At 53.0% G+C, this 19,345-nt stretch overlaps 1 protein-coding gene across 1 annotated transcript; it reads right to left on the reverse strand.

Moving 5' to 3' along the window:
* Nucleotides 1-10,629: 10,629 nt before the first annotated feature.
* LOC308623557 (trem-like transcript 2 protein) lies at nucleotides 10,630-18,097 on the reverse strand (the record flags this gene model as incomplete). The annotated part of the gene is made up of 5 exons (XM_081246131.1): nucleotides 10,630-10,724; nucleotides 11,009-11,115; nucleotides 12,192-12,627; nucleotides 15,383-15,703; nucleotides 18,037-18,097. 5 exons carry the CDS (start codon nucleotides 18,095-18,097, stop codon nucleotides 10,630-10,632), a joined length of 1,020 nt encoding a protein of 339 aa, XP_081102257.1.
* Nucleotides 18,098-19,345: the final 1,248 nt, after the last annotated feature.

The raw sequence follows: 19,345 nt of genomic DNA on the forward strand, positions 1-19,345 counted from the left end.
CTTTAATTCTTCTAGGTGTTTGTTCTTTAATTCCTCTAAGTCTTCTTTAAACATTTCTTGCATCTTTTTTTTTTTTTTTTTTTTTTGTGGTATGCAGGCCTCTCACTGTTGTGGCCTCTCCCGTTGCGGAGCACACGCTCTGGACACGCAGGGTCAGAGGCCATGGCTCACAGGCCCAGCTGCTCCGCGGCATGCGGGATCTTCCCAGACCGGGGCATGAACCCGTGTCCCCTGCATCGGCAGGCGGACTCTCAACCACTGTGCCACCAGGGAAGCCCTCTTGCGTCTTCTTTGTCTTTGCCTCCATTCTTTTTCCGAGGTCCTGGATCACCTTCACTATCATTATTCTGAATTATTTTCTGGATGGTTGCCTATCTCCACTTCATTTAGTTGTTTTTCTGGGGTTTTATCTTGTTCCTTCATCTGGTACAAAGTCCTCTGCCTTTTCATTTTGTCTCTCTTTCTGTGAGTGTGGTTTTCCTTCCACAGGCTGCAGAATTGTAGTTCTTCTTGCTTCTGTGTCTTGTATTTCTTTTATTTAAAAAAAATTTTAGAGATGGCTTTGCTGTCCATGTTCTTCAACTGCGCCTTTGAATCTGATCCTTAGAAGTCACAAGTGGCCTCCTCCTAGTCCTCCCCTTCTTGGCTTTTCTGCTGCCTTTGACATTCTTGACCACTGTGCTGGTTATTCTCCTCTCCTGCCCCCTCCACCAACCTATGCTCTTTCTGCTTAGTCCTGCTCTGTCCCAAGGAGACTGACCCCCTCTGGACTGCATCACCCAGGCTCCCAGCCTACTGGCTTACTGATGGGTCGAGTCAAGGGAAGATATTGGCAAGAGTTTGGAGGCCAGGAGGAGAAATAAGTTGGGGTCTTTACTTCCTCCTACTCCCTCCACATCTGCTGTGGTTTAAACAGGGGCTGCTTTCCTCTGCAGCTACAGCTCTTATTGGTGGTCCCTCTTCCATGGCTCTGGTGCTCACTCAGTTCCAATAACACAATTCTTTCTCCCTGCTCTTTCAATTGTGGGGGTGTTAACAGCTCCCTGTCTTTGGATGCATCACGATCCCTTCCCTTACTGGTTCCCTTATTCTTGCCCACTCCTCTGTAAAGAACCCTGTTAAAATGATTGATAATTCAGCCCTTTTGTGTAAGCCATTTGTTCCTGGAAGGGAACTTGGCCTACAAATGCCCCCTCCTTCTTGGCATTCCTTTCCCTCTTATAGAAGGGAATGGGAGAGGCTGGAGCACTCTTCTCAGGGGCACATTCATTTATTCTACAAATATTTTCCAAGCACCTACCATATGCCAAGCACCACGCCAGGTGCTAGGGAGATGCAATAAACAAGAGGTAGTTCCTCTTTGTTGCTAGATGTGGAAGTGATGTTGATATTGTAAAATCTGTAGTGGCTGGATTCTAGAAGGTTAATACCTGGGTTTGGGGAGTGAAGGAAGGCCCTCAAATGAGTCATCAGAGAAAGTCTGGGACATATCTGGCCATCTCATCCAGAAAGGCACATTTGGGCTTCTGGTTCAAGATCGAGTTGAGGTCAGAATGCCCATCAGGGTAGAAATCAGGCCAGGCTTTGACCAAAGAGATCTGCCAACTGAAATGGGTCTTGCCATAGTCGGATGCATAATGCCTTAAAAATGAAAGAGAATTATTAGAGAATTGCAGCCTTTCTGAAAAGAAAGAAAAAGTTTCTCCAGGGAGGGGCTGATTCCCACCTCCAGCACAGACTGGACCCCACATGGTGGCACTGTTTCCCTGTGATGCTCTGGTCTAAGCTAAGCCACAAGTCCTTCCCTCTACACCCAGAGTGTGTTGGGCAATCAGGGATCAATAAGGAAATAAATCTTGAGACCAATGTGCATCTAGATCAGCCCTTCCTAGCATTATCTGGCCATGAGACCCTTTTAAAATTACTCTAAATTTTGAGACATCCACAGGAGTTCTGGAGCAATAATTTGTGCCTTAATTAGAGTAGAAAGCAAAAATAGTCCTAAAGACAAATTAGTTGCTGTGAAATTTGCTTGTTTCGAAAAAAAATTTTAGCAGAATTTTTTAAGTCTCAATTTAGAAAAAATTGATAATTTTTAAAGACCTAGTATTGAAATTATAAGACTCAAGATTTAACCATGCTTACTAAGTAGATGACATACAGCAAATGATATCAACAGTTACTTGGTAAATACTTCTTGTGCAGTTGAAGCACCATTCCTTCAAGCCACATGCAATTTCCTCCAGGATCAGCTGCCACACTTAGGTGGTGCCCAGCTTTAAAGGGAGATTATGGCTATTACAAGAATAACTATGTAAAATATATTCAGCATTTATATAGCTTTTATTTATATTTTATTTATATAGCTTTTAAGCTATATTCAGTAAATTTTTATCAGAAAAATATATGAAAATTCACTCTAAAAAGGTAATAGTTGTCCATAATCCCACCACTTAAAACACACTAACATTTATTGAGTGCTTACTATGTGCTAGGCAAACACATACTTTACATGTATTACCTTATTACCCATCAGGTAGATAATATTATTGTTCCAGGTAACTGGGATCCAGAGAAATTAAACAACTTACCCAGGATCACACAGCTCATATGAGGTAGAAGTTAGATTTAGATCCACGTAATCTGGCTCCAGAGCCAGTCCTCTTCATTTTATTGAGTGGAATTTTCCTTCCCTCCTCTGATCCCATTGCCCAGAGATAATCGTAGTGATATTTTGATGTATGTTCACCTATTCTTTTTTCTATGGTCACACACAGAGACAGAAGTGCCCCCAAGGAATGACTCAGAACTCTGGGAACTCCAGGCCATGTGGGCAGAAGGGTGATGTTCTGCCACATCATGGGAAAGATTACTTGGAACTGCAGATTCATCACTTCTCCAGGGTGACGTAAAAGCTCATCGAATCCAGCTGCCAACCAGATGCTAAAGCCCCCTGGGCAAAATCCCAGTGAGTCACGCAGCCTCTGCTGCAATCTCACTGCCTCCTGCTCAGACAGCTCGTTTGGGAATGTTTTTATTAGACAGGACCTTGCTTGCCCTCAACCATAATGAGATGTCCGCCTTGCCCATAGGACCTGTGTCATGGCCAGAAATGGAGTGAGGGGTTGGAGAGGAGAAGGGAGGGTGGTCTGAGGTCCGGTGGGCAGGTGTGTAAGGATGAGGTCTTCCTCCAGGAGGAAGGCGGGGTGAGTGACTCTCACTTGTGCCACCTCCGCTGTCATCATCCCCCTGGAAACCATCAGGCGGGGTTAGAGAAGAAATCTGGCCATGGGTGGTGGTGACCGCAGAGTGTGCCCTTTCCCTAGACCCCTGCGGCTCCGGGATAGCTCCCCTGCTTGTATTGAAAGGTAGAGAAGGACTGGAATGGGGAGGAGGAGAAAGAAGCAGCCCTGATCACGTGCCTGGCACTGGGCCCTCTGAGTCCATGATCTCATTTAATCTTCACAACAACCCTGTCAAATGGTGGTTCCCAACTGGGGGAGGTTGTGTCCCCCAAGACAAATTTGCCAATGTCTGGAGACATTTTTGGTTGCCACAACTGTGCGGTCTGGGGGTATTTGTGCTATTGCGATCTAACGGGTAGAGGCCAGGGATGCTGCTAAATATCCTACAATGTACAGGATGGGCCCTCACAACAAAGAAATGTTCAGAATAATATCCAAATATCAATAGTGCCAAAGGTAAGAACCCCAGATGAAGGTGGGAATGTTATTGGTCCCATTTTGCAGATGAGAAAAGTGAGGCTCAAAGAGGTGAAGTGACCGGAAGCGAACTGTCAGACTCCATTTCATCCCAAGAGCCAGGTATCTGTGGGAATGTGGTAGTTGGAGGCATTTGGCACAGTCAGCAGTGTGTGGGAGGAAATGAAGGGCTGAGAGGACAGGGGTGAGGGGACAGTGCCTGTCAATGACAGGGCTGATGGCACCAGTGGTCCTCCTGGTGCTTCTGGTGGTGAGCAGTGTTGAAGCTGGAGGAGGTGACAGGGAGGGGAGCACTTCTATCTATTTGCCCCACACTCCAGGGCTCCCCACTTCTAGCCCCCAGGCCTGGGTAAAAGGAGGCCACACATGGCCCTGCAGATGAATGGAGGTGTTATGCTCAGTAGTGTTGGATTTCCTTCACTGTGAAGTGCCACAATTTTATTTTATTTATTTATTTATTTATTTATAATTCTTTCTTTCTTTCTTTCTTTTTGGCTGTGTTGGGTCTTCGTTTCTGTGCGAGGGCTTTCTCCAGTTGCGGCAAGTGGGGGCCACTCTTCATCGCGGCATGCGGGCCTCTCACTATCGCGGCCTCTCTTGTTGCGGAGCACAGGCTCCAGATGCGCAGGCTCAGTAGCTGTGGCTCACGGGCCTAGTTGCTCCGCAGCATGTGGGATCTTCCCAGACCAGGGCTCGAACCCGTGTCCCTGCATTGGCAGGCAGGTTCTCAACAGCTGCGCCACCAGGGAAGCCCGAAGTGCCACAATTTTAGATTAGGCATCACAGTGTCACTTGTGTATTGGATGTGTTCTATAGTCTCTTCTGTTTTCATTTGAGCATGTCATACACTTTCAACGTTTAATGGCTCCCTCCACCCTCCCAACCTGTGTTGTCTCCCCTGGATAAATTCCTGTTCATCCAACAAGGCCCAGGTGGTGTCACCTCCTCTGGGGAGTCCCCCAGGAGAGTCCAAACCCTGGCTTTCTCCATCAACCTGTTCCTCTCTTCACTGGACCTCCACCCAACATGCTTCTATGATGTTACCTACCACCCTGCATCATAATCCTTTATTTACTTGTCTGTCTTCCTGGCTGGGCTGTGGGCTCCTCCAGCTGAGGATGGGGTCTCAAGGTTTTTGATTCCCCTCCCGGAGCCTAGCCCCATGCACTGCATGGAGAAGGAAATGAGCCAAGGCTTGGGCAGTGAATGACCCAGCCGCTGATCTGGGTCCTCAGGCATCCAAACGGCTGGACAGGCTCCCATAGGGCAGGAGTCTGGGAAGGTGTCATTCAAGCCCTGACCATTGCAGAGAATGCAGGGGATGCTTTGCAACTCTGAAGTTTGCAGGAGGAATACTGAGGGCCTTGGGTTAGGGATGACCCCAAAGTTCCCACTCTGACATGTAAGGTCTCTTACTATCAGGGGCAAGTCCAGGCCCTCTGAGGCCTCGGCTGCTACACCTCTCAGCTCCACCCCCAGGGCCTCATGTCTGCCTCGCTACCTGGCTGTCTCCTGTCTGTCCACATTTTTTTTTTTTTTTTTTTTTTTTTTTGCGGTACGCGGGCCTCTCCTGTTGCGGAGCACAGGCTCCGGACGCGCAGGCTCAGCGGCCATGGCTCACGGGCCCAGCTGCTCCGCAGCATGTGGGATCTTCCCGGACCGGGGCACGAACCCGTGTCCCCTGCATCGGCAGGCGGACTCTCAACCACTGTGCCACCAGGGAAGCCCCTGTCCACATTTCTTGACCCTCACCCAGTTACCTGTGACCCATCTCGAGCACAGCCCTTTGAGAGAAAGTTGGGAGTCAGGGTCGAGGTAGGGATGCCTGGGAATGGACCAATAAGCCAGTCTTGTTCAAGCCTGAGGAAGCTCTGCAATCATCACCCATCAATGGAGGAGTCCTGTTGGTAGCAACAAAAAGGCCCAGAGAAATGTGTGTGACGGGAAAAGAAGAACCTACCGAAAGCTAGCAGGCCTGAGTTCTGGTGCTGGTTCTGCCCCCGACCAACCAAAGACCTTGGGGAAGGGGCCCTAGTTTTCAGCTATGAAACGGTTGAAGAAAGTGATTTTTAGGGTCCTTTCCAGCCCTAACATCTTGTGATTCAGGAAGTCTGAGAGGCACACAAAAGGAGGAAAGGAACTCACCCTGGGATATACCAGACAGATGGTTCTGAGACCAGAGTTCCTGGAAGACTCGTAGATTCCACACCAATAGAACCCCCAGTCCTTTACCCTGAATTCAGCCATGATGAAGAAGCCCAAGCTGAGGTCATCCTGGCTAGAGAATCAAAGCTACTGGGGCTTGTCCAGAGCCTGGAACGGTGGTTAATACAGTACAACTATGTGCTGATATTTCCCTGCGTGGGTTTTCATCTTTAAGCCTTGCTGGGGTGGATACCAGCATCTCACAGAGTTGTCTCATCCTCTAGTTTACACAGCAACTGTGGCTTCTGTTCCCAGTAGCCTGAGAATAAACCCTCAGGTCAGGGAGCCCCGCCAACCGCCACTGAAGGGCTGTGAGGTGAGGGCTTCCCCCCTGCAGGGAGCCACCCTCTGTGTGTCTACACTCAGAATGAGCCCCAGAGCCGGCCTCTGGCCACAGTGCCACCCTGTCCGTGCCCTCTCCTCCCCATAGCCCCCCTCATACCTATCTCACTTAGCCATCTCCCCCTCCTCTTGCCCTGCTCCCTCTGCCCTCCTCGCCTGCCCCTCATCTGAGGCCAAGAGCACCTGCAGGACAGGTGGCAGCAGGTATGTGGCCTCCCAGGCCATGGGCCCTCTTCTTGAGTTGGGATGCAGGGAGGGAAGCAAGGGAGCAGGGAAGCCCCTGAGGAGAGAAACCCAGAACCAGGGGGATTCAGCCCATCCACCGAAGCTTGCCTGGAGAAGAGGGGGAGACCTTGGCCTATAGGTGGGACCCTCAGCTGCAGGTGCTACATCTGAGACTAGATCGAGGCTCCAGGGGACTCTGGCTCTCTTGTGCCCAGCCTCTTCCCCGTCAGCCTGTCTCCCTCCCTCTGGGGTGGAGAAAGCCATAAAAGCCCAGGAGGAAACCATGGTGAAATTGTAATACAGAAGAACAAATCTGACTCCATATTGGATCTGTTTCTTTTACTTTCACCTTTGTATTCTATTGCTTTTGCTTGGAGTTAAGAATGTTGTCTATAGGTTTTCCCTGGTGGCACAGTGGTTGAGAGTCCTTCTGCCAATGCAGGGGACACGGGTTCGTGCCCCAGTCCAGGAGGATCCCACATGCCGCGGAGCGGCTGGGCCCGTGAGCCATCACCGCTGAGCCTGCGCGTCCGGAGCCTGTGCTCCGCAACGGGAGAGGCCACAACAGTGAGAGGCCGGGGTACCCCCCCCAAAAAAAAAAAGAAAAAAGAATGTTGTCTATAGCCTGAAATATACATAATAGCCCATTCTCAAGGCTCTGACCTTTAAAGGTATAACACTTTTCCATTCATATAGAGATACAAAGTTGCACAACACAGAACCACATTTGTCTTGTTGGAGATTTCCAGGAACATGGTGACCTGACCTGCCTGGACACCTACAAGAACAAAGGATTATCACATCCCCTCCAGGGTCTGGCTGGCACCAAGAAGTTTGCAGCCACCATCCACACCCCCTCCCCTTTTAGTATAAAGCAAGCCTGAATTCTAACTCGGCTAGGATGGTTCTTGGAGACACTAGTCCACCATCTTCTCTGTCTGCTGGCTTTCCAAATGAAATCGCTATTCCTTGTCCCAACAACTTGTCTCTCCATGGATTGGCCTGTCGTATCGCAAGGAGTACAAGCTTGGACTTGGTAACAAATTAAGAACCTATCTTTCCTCCTTCTTTCTCCCTTCTCTCCTACCACTTCCTCCCAAGCCTCAACTTTCTCCTCCACACCGAAGAAAAGCAGGGGCTGAAGGTGAATGACAGAGTTAGGGGACACTTCCAAGGTCCCCAGGGGTCAGGAACTTCCCGCCCAGGCCTGCCTGGGAATTGGGAAGTTCCGTGGGGACTGAGGGAAGAGGGGAAGGGAGATGGAGAGTCATTTCCAGGGATGGAGGTGCAGGGAGGGTCCCTGGCAAGGATGGGAGAGAAAAAAGGTGGGGGTAGGAACATCAGAGGGGAGGGGAAGGGGGAGATGGGTGCAGAAGGAGGGGGAGGGAGAGAGGAGGAGAAAGGATCTCTGCCCCTCAGGTCATCCCTGTGGCCCAGCTCCCAGCCTGCCGTAGTCACTCCATAGTGTTTGTTGAAAGGCCACACTAATCAAACACATTTTTAAAAATTGTCTTTATATGAGCTACAGAAAAACAATTGTCACAGGCCGTTTATGGTTAATAGAGAAACAACAAAGAGAAGAGACAACCCTGTCAACAAGCAGAGGGGCCGATGGGGCTTGTGGGTAGCAGACTCTGAGGCAGCCATTAGCACCAGGAAGTTTAAAGTGCTCGGGGACCAGGCTGGGGAAGAGAAGGGCGGGGGAAGCAGGACAGGCAGGAGAAGTGAGGCTGCCCTTGGGCCACAGGAAGCTCAGGTCACTTTGGGAGCCATTCTGGAGATGGGATACCCTTCAGAACTTGCCAAGGTGGCAGGGGGTGCAGGGGCTTCAGACCCCCTGCGTCAATCGGTGGGGGTAGGGGGGCTGCCCTGGGAAGGGTCTGCCCCAGGCGCGAGGCTGCCTTCCGCCCTCACTACTCCCAGCACAGGGGCAAGAAGCCCATCAGCCCGAAGGAGGAGCCGGGCTGCACAGAGCGACGTCCAGCCCCGCAGGGTGATGCAGAGTGAAAAGCACATTTGCAGCCACTGGGACTGTGAACCTCAGGCTTGCCTGCTGGCCTCACAGCAAGAACACGTGTGTCCTGTGGGATCAGAGCAGGGCTCACAGAGTGAACATCCCGTGGGTGCTGGAACCAGACCATGGCCCCCGACACCCTCCCTAGCCCCTTCCCATCAAGTACAAAACAGAGAAATAGGATCTGATGGTTTTAAAAGTAGAATGTGACAAGCATTAGACCTGGAAAAGAACTGGAGGACCAAGCAGCATGAGGCTTTTACTCAGTGTATGAGGTTCGTGTTAATTCATTTTATCCTGAAAACAGTCTTGAGAGGTAGGAATTAGTGTCCCCTTGCACAAGAGAGGAAAAATGAGGCCCAATACGGTTAGTGACTTGCACAGGGTCCCACAGTGACAAGTGGCATCCCTGGGTCCCGGTCCTGAGCCTCTGCACCCACTAACATCCCGCTCTCCGCCGGGGCAGGGTCGTCGGCATGTGGTTTTAGGGTGGAGAATAAACACCGTCCTAGTTACACACCAGGATCAGGAGGACGTGTGTGTGTGTGTGTGTGTGTGTGTGTGTGTGTGTGTGTGTGTGTGTGTGTGTGTGTGTGTGTGTGTGTGTGTGTGTGTGTGTGTGTGTGTGTGTGTGTGTGTGTCCTGGCACCAGGCCTGTCAGTCCCTCAGTCTGAGTCTCCCCTCTAGTGCCTTCTCCTGGACATAGGAAACAGGTGCTGCCTCCCTGCTGTCCCCCAGGATTGCCCCCTGCCCCTTCCTCTCTCCCCACTTCCATCCTGCAGTGGCACCTGCAGGCTGGCTGCCCACCAAGGCCCCAGCTGTGTCACTCCCCTGACTATGACATTTGATCTCCCACCTGGGAGGGCTGTGTCCCACGGCCAAGGGTGGAGAGGCCACATCTCCCCCCCCAGTCTCTCATTCCAGTGGCTCCAGGCTGGTGGATACCCCTCCCTAGGGGAGGAATCCAGTCCATAGTCTTCAGCCTTCGCCGCAGAAGAAGCCAACTCTGAGGCACGAGCCAGTGAGGCAGGGGCAGACGCCCCCGGCCACTGGGCCCCTGGCCCAGGCTCCTTGGCTCCATTCTTCCTGCCCCTCCCGGCCCAGGCAGTCCTCCAGGCTGTGGTCAGCTCTGAGTTGTCTTTGCTGTGTCACCAGTGGGTCCTCTCTTCCCAGGGGACAGTGAGTCCCCAGAGGGAAGGTGACCCCCCTTTCTCTGAGCCATGGCCTCCCCTCCAGTGAACCCTCAAGGGCCCCCTGTTCTCTTCAGGAGCTCAGACCCGGAGCCAGGGTGTGGGAACTGGGGGAGAGAGCCCTGATCAGCCTCTGCATGCAAGTCTAGGGACAGGCTGGTCCTGCGGGTGAGGGGCTCTCAGCTGCCTGGTCACAGCTTTCCCTGGAGGGGCCGGCCAGCAGGCAGCAGCAGCGGGAGTGTGGGCTCTGCTGGCTCCCAGGACTCGACCGTCAAGCAGCCACAGTCAGGTCAGAGCCCATCCAGAGGCCCCATAGAGGACACTCGGCCGAGGGGGTGGGGGGCTTGGACAGCTCTGGGATCCCCAACACCTCTGTTGACCCCCAACTCTTAGTCACTGTTCCTTCTTCTCCTCCAGGGTGGGACCCTTGGGACACAGGCTGTTTCTGGACTCTTTCTTCCCCCAAGGGCATGGAGACACTTGAAAAGAGCAGAGGGAAACTGAGGACACAGCCCCGGGTGGGGAGAGGGCAGCCCTAGCTGTCACCCCTCCCCCATCAGCTTGATAGTAAGAGGTTCCAAGGCCGATGGGAGATGAGGTCTCTGTCTGCAAACAGCACACGTGGGGCTTCTCTGCCATCCAGCCAGGGCCAGGAGTCTGTGGCTCTCAGCAGAATCACCTCAGTGGCTCCCCCCTACCCCCAGGGACTTCCCCCTGGTGCCCCCTGCTCTGCCCTCTGTCCCCCGCCATGTTCCAGGCAGCCGAGGGGAACTGAGAGGATGCAGTGCAGCCTCCGGTTCTGGGAAGGCCTGAGTCCAGCATTGCACAGTCCTCATCCCCAGCCTGGCTCCAATTCAGACAGGTCCCCATCTTCACTCCTCCTCTGGTCTCCCGGGACCCCTCTGGGAGAAGCTCCCCCCCCACCGTACAGTTAAGTGGCTTCAGACCAAGCAGGCTTCCACGGAGGCTCCGGTCTTGTGGATGGGTCCCTCCAGGATCTGGCAGGATCACGGCATATGCTGTAGCCTGCGAGGATGGGGACAGAGATGAAAAAGCCGGCCCTCCTGCTCACCACCCACAGCTCCTGGGCCAGTGCAGCCCCTCTGCCTCTGCCCTCCGCTTCCTGCTGGCTCAGCCCCAGAAGGCTACGCTGAGCTGTCGCTGCCTGCCCACCCACCTCCCCCACCTGGGTGCTGTACAGTCCTCCTGACACACCGTCTGGGGACCGAGGGCAGTCGGGCACTTTGGAAAGGGTTTCAAACCCCCCAGCGCTCTGTCCTCGGGGGGCCAGGAGGGTGGGCTCTACTCACTTCCCATGTGTCGCTTCTTCCAGAACCCATAGACCACAATCAGCATCACAGGCACTGGGAGTAAGGCCAGCACCGCCACGAGCACAGCAGGATAGAAGTCCTGGTGCCTGCGGAGACAGGACAGCGTGCGCAGGAGGTGAGTACCAGGGTGCCCCACCCTGGCCCACGTCTTTCTGCACACCACGGGGGAGGAGTGGGACCAGGGGGAACCTGCCAGTCCCCGCGGGGAGTGATGGCCTCTCTTCCTTGGGGACCCACCTGTGGGAGAAGGAAGTGAGATGCTCAGAGGTCAGGGGATGAAGCCCCCTGCCCCCCCCAGAGAAGGGAAGCACCTCTCCACTTTAGTACCTCTCCTCCATTATTCCCCCAAATCTGCTGAGGACAAGGGCTCTAAGAGACCCCCATTTGTGACAGAAGAGACCAACGTTCTTACTCTCCTCGTGGTGACTGAGGATGGCACTTCCCACCTTTGTCCTCTGGAACAGATGCTATAGGTGCCCTGCCTATATTCCCTTGCTGTATCACTTCCATGTACACCAGTCCTCAGCAACTCCATTTAAAAATTGGGGGGGCCTGAGGGCTTTCTCTTGTCACTGGCACTCTCCATGCCACACATGGCAGGCAGCCCTCTACCAATAACCAACAGAGTGGGTATATAAATACCCCAGCTCCCTTGCCCTCCAGGTGGCTGCTAGACACTGGACCCTAGAGTCTTCCCAATGGGATTGAGCTCTTGCTGCCCCCAGTGATAACCAGCCTCAGTAAGGTCTCTATCTGCTGCCTTCCCTTCCCTGTCTCACTTCCCCATGCTCTTTCCAGTGTTCCAAATACAATGTGAATCCTGGCCTCAGAGTCCACTCCTCAGGGAACCCAAATTAAAGTGTCCCCATTTCCCACTTCTTACTCCCCAGGCTGCTCCCCTTGTCTGGCCCCTACCCTCTCCTCTTCATCCACAGACTCTTATGCTGACCCAGCCCCTGCCCTCCTTTCCCGCTGCCATCATTTCTGTCCCATGTCCATCCCAGCTTCCCTCTCCCACCTCCTGTTCAGCAACAGGCCAAACTGAGTTCCCGGTGGGCAAAAGGGGCTGGTCTGCTGCAACATTTCACCTTGGGGTCTGTTCAGGCACCAAGAACTGTTGCCATGTCTGGGAAAATGGCATTCAACCCAGGCCCCCGGGTACCTGCTGGGGGATAATAGGTTGAGGAGAGACCTGCCAGTGGGGCACATTCCCGTGGGGCACATTCCCGTGGTGGGCGATCCCATGGTGCACAGGTGCACAGCCTTAGTGGGGGTGGAGGCTGGGCCAGCAGCGGAGGCTCCGGCATTGCTGGGAGACGCAGTCACTGTCTGGGACCCCATGGTCCTCCTGGGCCCCATGGTAGAGGGGCTGGTGCCAGTGAAGCCGTAGCCTGTCACAGAGGTCAGTCTGATGCTCCCTGAGGCAGGGAAGGGCAAGAGTCTAGCCAAGGTGAGGAGTCCATGTGTGAACACCGTCGTGCTGGTGGTGAAAGGGGCATCAGGGCCTGAGGTGAGGGCTGGGCCTGCTGTGACGACAGTTCCACTCTGGAGGATGGTGGGCAGCTTCGTAAGAGGAGTGTTTCTCTTGGTTGTGGAGGCTGAGGGACCAGAGAGGGAGGAAGGTGAGACTGAGTCGGGGGCCTTAGTGCTGGAAGCAGCTCCCGGCAGCCCCCACACTTGTCTGGGTAGGACCTGTCCTTGCCTTGCTCCTTGACCTTGGACCTAGGATTCTGCTCTGCTGAGGGACCAGGTGTGTGCTTGTTCAGAGGGTGAGGTCAGGGAGGAGGAAGTAGGCACAGGAAAGAAGGAAGAGTCTTGCATAAAATTTTTAGTGTCCCCTGTCAGGCCACCTGGGCCAAGAGGACACTTCCCTCCCCACCCCCATCTCTCTTGTCACTGCCTGGACCTTCCTCATTCCTGTAAGTCAGAGATTTCTCTGCTCTGATGTTGAACATGAACTTTCCCAGTTGCTCCATGATTGGCGACTGGGATCCAGAGATGAAGACAAGGAAGCATCAAAGGCCCAGATCCCAGAGAACGCCATAAGCAGCAGGGCCAGGTGCCTTCCTTGGGGGCTTATTAAGAGACACAGGAACTGGTCCTGCCACCTTCATGCATCAGTTCAGGCCTTTATCATCCCATTTTCTAGAAGAAGGTTGGACTTTGGATGGTGGAAGAGGAGGGAGTGGTAGGAGCTGCAAGGGCTCTAGAAGGCAGTGTTGAGTCTCTCTCATCAGGGAATAGGAAAATAAAGAGAGAGGTGATGGTGAGGGCGAGAGGGCTGCTGTTGGCTGCTGCTGCATCCCACTACTATGCACGCAAGGATGCACTCCTGAGGGCCAGATGGTCACCATGGAAGGCACCCATTTTTCTGGGCAAGGGAACCAGAACAAGTGGCATTGGTGAGGGTGGGGATGGGGGAAGGGGCTGATCTGGAGCCAGATCTCCCACATCATCCTACTCAGCAGTGTGAAGAGACCCCCAAAGGACCTTTCAAAGAACTCATACACAGGTGCCTTGGGAGAGCCAGCATTTGGCCACAGAGGATCTAAGAGTGGGCAGAAAAGGAGTGACATCCAACAGAGAGAGACCTCCTACAAGGGTCAGTGAAGTCACACAACCGTTTCCCTGTCCTTCATCCCTGCCTCAATATACCAAGGCGTTGGGAGGGGCAGGGCCAGGAGGAGGTGATGGAGAGTGGTACCCCTTCCCTACCTCCTGAGATCAAGGAGGGGGACTTGGACAGCAGAAGTCCCCCTTCTCCACTTCAAGTGCCTGGGGCCATAAACCTGGTTTTCAAGGGGGACTGGAAGAGCATATATTGCTAGAAGATTCGCATTTTTAATTGCCTGTGCATTTTTTATTTCCTAATAATTGAAAAGGTCTGCAAAGTTGGAATCGCCCCAAACTGTGGTTAAGAGATGGAAAGTGAGATCTGACATAGTACAACAGAGGGATACACTAAGGGAAAAATAAAACCATTTCATGTTTATATCCCTACAAATTAAGACTTCAATAAATTGGTTTCGACTACTTCCCTAGGGCTAAATCAGAACCGGAGAGGGAAGGAATGAGATTTGCTCCATATTTTAGAGATAGCAGTTACCCTAGCTCAGACCCAACAGAAGATGGGGATGCAGTTGGGTTAGGGGAACAGGGAAGGGTGAATAATAAGTTTCACAGTCACTGGCTGCTCTTTGCAGGCTCTTTGTCTGGCTCCTCACCCTTTCCCATCTTATAAATGTGGCAGGAGCACAGGGCTACTTTCTTGGCCCTCCTCTCTTTTTCTACACTCAAGGGAGAGTTTTGATAACCTTAAAGACAAGGCACAGTATCACCACCTCTAAACTTTCCCATAGCTTCCTATTCTACCTAGGATAAAACTCAAACCCCAAATCATGGACTTTAGGGCTGCTGTTTGCCTGACCCACCTCATCTTCTATCACTCTGCCCCACACTCAGTATGGACCAGCTTCTTCTCACCTCAGGGACTTTGCACATGCAGTTCTCCCCACCTGGAAAGCCCTTTGAATCACCCACTTTCAACAGGGCTAGAAAGCTCTCATCACACGCAGGCTTTGCTTGATGTCATCTGCTCAGGGAGGTCTTCTCTGATTCCCCACTAACTCAGTAGCTCCCCCCCCACCACTGAACTTTCTAGGTCATCACATTGTTTTATTTTCTTAAGAACATTTATTGTTATCTGCAACTGTTTATCTGACAATGTGCTATTGCCTGTCACCTCCCATAGGATAGGAATGGGTCCAGTTTTGCTCACCACTGTATCCTCAGAGCCTAGAATAGTGCCTGGCACAGAATCAGGGCTCAGTGAATATATATTGAACAGATGATTGAATAAAACAAGCACAGAGAGTCCTGAGTTCTAATCTCATCTTGTCCACTTGCTAGTTCTGTGACCCTGGACAAAGTCAGAGCCGCGAGGACTTTTTAGATCTCATTTCCTTCATCTGTAAAAGGGTGACAAGAATGCCCATGAAGGTGTCTGGAAAGGAATTGTGAAAACCCCACTGTACATCATGCCTATTAATGGATTTTTTTTTTTTTTTGCGGTACGCGGGCCTCTCACTGTTGCGGCCTCTCCCATTGCGGAGCACAGGCTCCGGACGCGCAGGCTCAGCGGCCATGGCTCACGGGCCTAGCCGCTCCGCAGCATGTGGGATCTTCCTGGACCGGGGCACCAACCCGTGTCCCCTGCATCGGCAGGCGGACTCTCAACCACTGCGCCACCAGGGAAGCCCGGATTATTATTGTTGTTATATTTGATGTCAGTGGAGTACAGGGTGGGGAGGACACCCCCCCCCAGCATCCCAGTGCCCCAGCAGGCCTGCTCACCTGGAGACACTTCCAGCAGGAAGCCCATCAGAGGGTAGAGGATGCCAGAGCTGTTGCGCATGCACCAGTACCGGCCCGAGTCCTGGCGCCTCAGGGCCGCCATGGTGATACTGACCACCTTGGCCTGGGTATCGTCCTGCAGCAAATAGCGCGGCCCCTGCACCCCAACACGGGTGAACACAGTCTCGCACTTCTTCCTCCTGATTTTGCACCAAACCTTACCCTCTATGTGGTTTTTGCGGCTCTTGTAGGAGCACTGCACAGACAGAGTCTCCCCTTCAAAGTACCGCACTTTGGAGTACACGCTCTCGACAGGGGCACCTGGGGAGACATGACTTGTTGAGAAAGGAGGAAGGAAGCATCTTGAAACTCAAAGCTCGTGGTGAAGGGAGAGGAGGTGGATACTGCTCTGCTGTCATGGAACTCAAGAGTGTGGAAAAGAAATACAGCCCAACTCCGAAGGAGCGGGACACAGGCTCCTCCCCCAGGGAGCTCTTGGTCTGCTGGAGGAGACACGAGCCCCGCCCTGTAGTTCCCAGACTGATGGGGGAGACAGTCAGTAGTCCTGTGCCCTTGGGGAATCCTAAAATGATGAGGAAGATACAGGGCCAGCCCTACGGGGACTCCCAGTCTGATGGTGGAGACACAGGCCTAGCCCACAGGGAGTCCCTAGTCTAATGAAGGAAACTCAGCCCTTACACTCAGGGAACTTCAGCAGACGCAGCCGTTTTCTTTGCGGCATTTTCTAGTCTGATGGGAGAGTAATAAGCCCTGTCTTCAGGGTCTTGTGGGAAAGAGTCAGGTCCTGCCCTCAATAAGACAGAGACACAGACAAAAACGCAAGTCATCATTCTGAAATTCCAGAGCACAAAGAACTTAGGTAGATAAGAAAATTCAATCTTTGAAAATATTACGAGTAGTTATTTGTTTCACAAACAGGTTTACTCTAGTCACCTTTTAAATAGCAAGTTGTCTGAGTTCATTCTAGGTGATGTTTAATTTTTCTTCTTTAGCGGTACGCGGGCCTCTCACTGTTGTGGCCTCTCCCGTGGCGGAGCACAGGCTCCGGACGCGCAGGCTCAGCGGTCATGGCTCACGGGCCCAGCCGCTCCACGGCATGTGGGATCTTCCCGGACCGGGGCACCAACCCGTGTCCCCTGCATCGGCAGGCGGACTCTCAACCACTGCGCCACCAGGGAAGCCCGGTGATGTTTAATTTTAAAATATTCTAGTTACCTAAAACCCGTAGATCCGATATGCTCAGACATTTATATACACTCCCAATGGAGTGTAAACCAAAGAATTCTACAATTATTCACTGTTCATATGTTGCCTTCTATGCCTAGGAAGAAGATGTGGTCAGTGAGCTTCATAACCCGTGGTCTGATGGGGAGGGAGTAGAACTAAGGCTGGGGTGGTGAATCGGGACAGGGAGAGAGAGACAGCTGCAGTGAGGGCCCTCCAGCCCTCTACCCACCCTCAGCTTGGCGTTTCCTCCTCTAACACCCTCCGAGCCTTCTGCAAACACGCACACAGTTCTCCCCAGTAGGACAGAGTGGACGGCATTTTGGAGTCTAAATAAACATAGGTTAAAACTCGGGTTCTACCACTGACTAGCCATGTGAGCAGATCACTTAATGTCTCTGTTTCTTCTCTGTCTCTGGCTGGCTCTGAAAACTGTGCCCCAGGACAATGCCTTGAATGTAGTACATGCTCAGTGCACGTCTCCTTCTCCCAAAGGCAGGTTGCTCCAGACTTTCCCAACGGAACACAGAGCTGTGATAGCCAAGGGCCCAGCACCCCAGACATCCGCCTTAGTTTCCAACCCAGCTGCCACTAGAGTTGAGGCTTGGAGTAAGGTAACGCCCTCTCTCGTATCACTTTGTCCCACGCAAGTTAAACAGAACGATCCAACTCAATTATTTGGCAGGTGGCAGGTTTGGGGGACCCCAGGGGACACTCTTCTGCCCTGGAAAAGCGGGTCTCTCTGGGAGAGGCGTACAGATAGGGCGACCTTGGAACGGGTCTCCAGGGCACTGTGTTTATGTGTGCCCACCTTCCACCCCTCACACAGGAGGTGCCCAGAACTGAACAGGAAATGGTAACTTGGTTGTCATGGCAGCGAGCAAGGCAGGATTGGGTGAGGCCCCCTCAAGGAGCATTTAGTAGCTGTGGGGTGGGAGAGATTGCTTCAGGGATTGCTTCCCTACCCCCATCCCAGGACAGGGGATAGGGACGGAGGTCGTGGCATCAACATTCCAAGAAAAAGCAAGTTCAAAGCGCACACACGTAAGGTAATGATTCCCATAGGAACCAAACAGGGTTCTTCCGACAGAGGCCACGGGACGAGGGCTTGTTGTGTGTAAGGAAGTGGGGTGGCCCTGGTCAGAGGTGCTGAGGAAGACAGGCAGATAAAGGGGCCCATGCAGAGAGGGTCCAGAGCTTTATCTTAGCTTGTGAGGCCTGGGTTAGCTTTGCCCGGGGCCAGATACTAGGAGGGCACCTTCTCACCGGTCTCTGCTGGGGAGCTACGAGGTCAGCCAGACCGTCTCCTCCTCCTCCAACCCCACAAGATCACTGAGCAAGGAAAAGCAGGAAGGGGGTCCAGGAGCAGACCATTCCCTCCCCCGTAAGCCACCCACCCACCCTCTCACCTGCGACAGGGCCCTGGAGCCACAGCAGCAGCAGCAGCAGCAGCAGGAAGGCAGGAGCCATGGCTCCGTGCAGTGGGGATGGGCACAAGTCCAGCAGGGGGCAGGGATCCAAGGTTAGGGCCCCAGGCCTATGCTGGACGTACCACTTGGGGCTGCCAGGGAAGACCTGGGGTTCTAAATATGAAGTTGCCCATTTAGGGAAGTGAGGAAGTTGTGGGACCCACTGTGACCAGCAGACCGCAGGGGCCCGCAGGGCCTGCGAGAGGGCGGTGCTGGTGCAGTTTCCACCCCCTCTTACTCAAAACTTCAGGCAGGTGTGGCTGCTCCACCCGGTCCGGGGCCTCCCAGCCCAGGGAGGGCTCTCAGGGTCAGAAGACTCCTCACCCTCTTTGGATTCCCTCCTGGAATCTGGTCCATTAGGAATGCCATCCTCTGAAGCCAGTTATTCATCTAGGGGGCTAGTGTGAAGTTTCTAGAACCTCAGGCACAGACTTCCCGGGAATTCTCTGGGCTCAGAGACCCAGAGATATAGGCTATGGGGCTTGGGTGGGGCATCTCAGACCCAACGTTTTTCACAAACCCACATTCACAGGGAGCTTCTTGTAAACTCCCATTTGTTTATTCATGCACCCATTCGTGCATGTGTGTGTTCGTTCCAGCACTCTGCCTCTCTCTCTCCCAGGCTCCTGGCTGATCAGAACAGTCACTCATGCTCACACTTGCAAATGACCCCTTATATGCTCAAATGCAACCTTATTTTTGTCATGGTTAGAGTGACAGGAGAAAAGAAGATGCAAATTGTAAGACTCGGAGCATAAAGTTTGGGTTCAGGGAGGAGCCCCTGTGCTTTCACGTATGCGCGCGCGCACACGCACAGACACACATACACTCACACACTCTCACACTCACACACAGATGCATACGCTCACTCTCATACACACACACACACACACACACACACTCACGCACTGTCTCATACTTACACAAGCGGCAGCTGCCTCTCCTTTTCTCCTTTTCAATGCTCACATCTCCTTACCTTCATCCCTCTCTCTGCCTCTCCTACCAACACTTCTAATCACCCACCAGCTCTGTCCAGACTCCGGCTCCCTGCTGCAGCCTTCCTAAAGCAGCCCCGATGCTTCCCCTCCCCCACCTCTTCTCCAGAAACCACGCCCCCTGCCCCTTCTTCCCCTGCTCCAGCCCCCAGCCAGCACGCAGGCATGCGCACTCAACTTCCTCTCAACCAACCCTATCTCTCCTATACAGCCGCCCAGCTCCAGCTAAAATGACCCAGCATTTGGCCCAAGAC

This window comes from Mesoplodon bidens (assembly GCF_964165515.1).
Source record: "Mesoplodon bidens genome assembly, chromosome: 10".
Taxonomy (NCBI): domain Eukaryota; kingdom Metazoa; phylum Chordata; class Mammalia; order Artiodactyla; family Ziphiidae; genus Mesoplodon; species Mesoplodon bidens.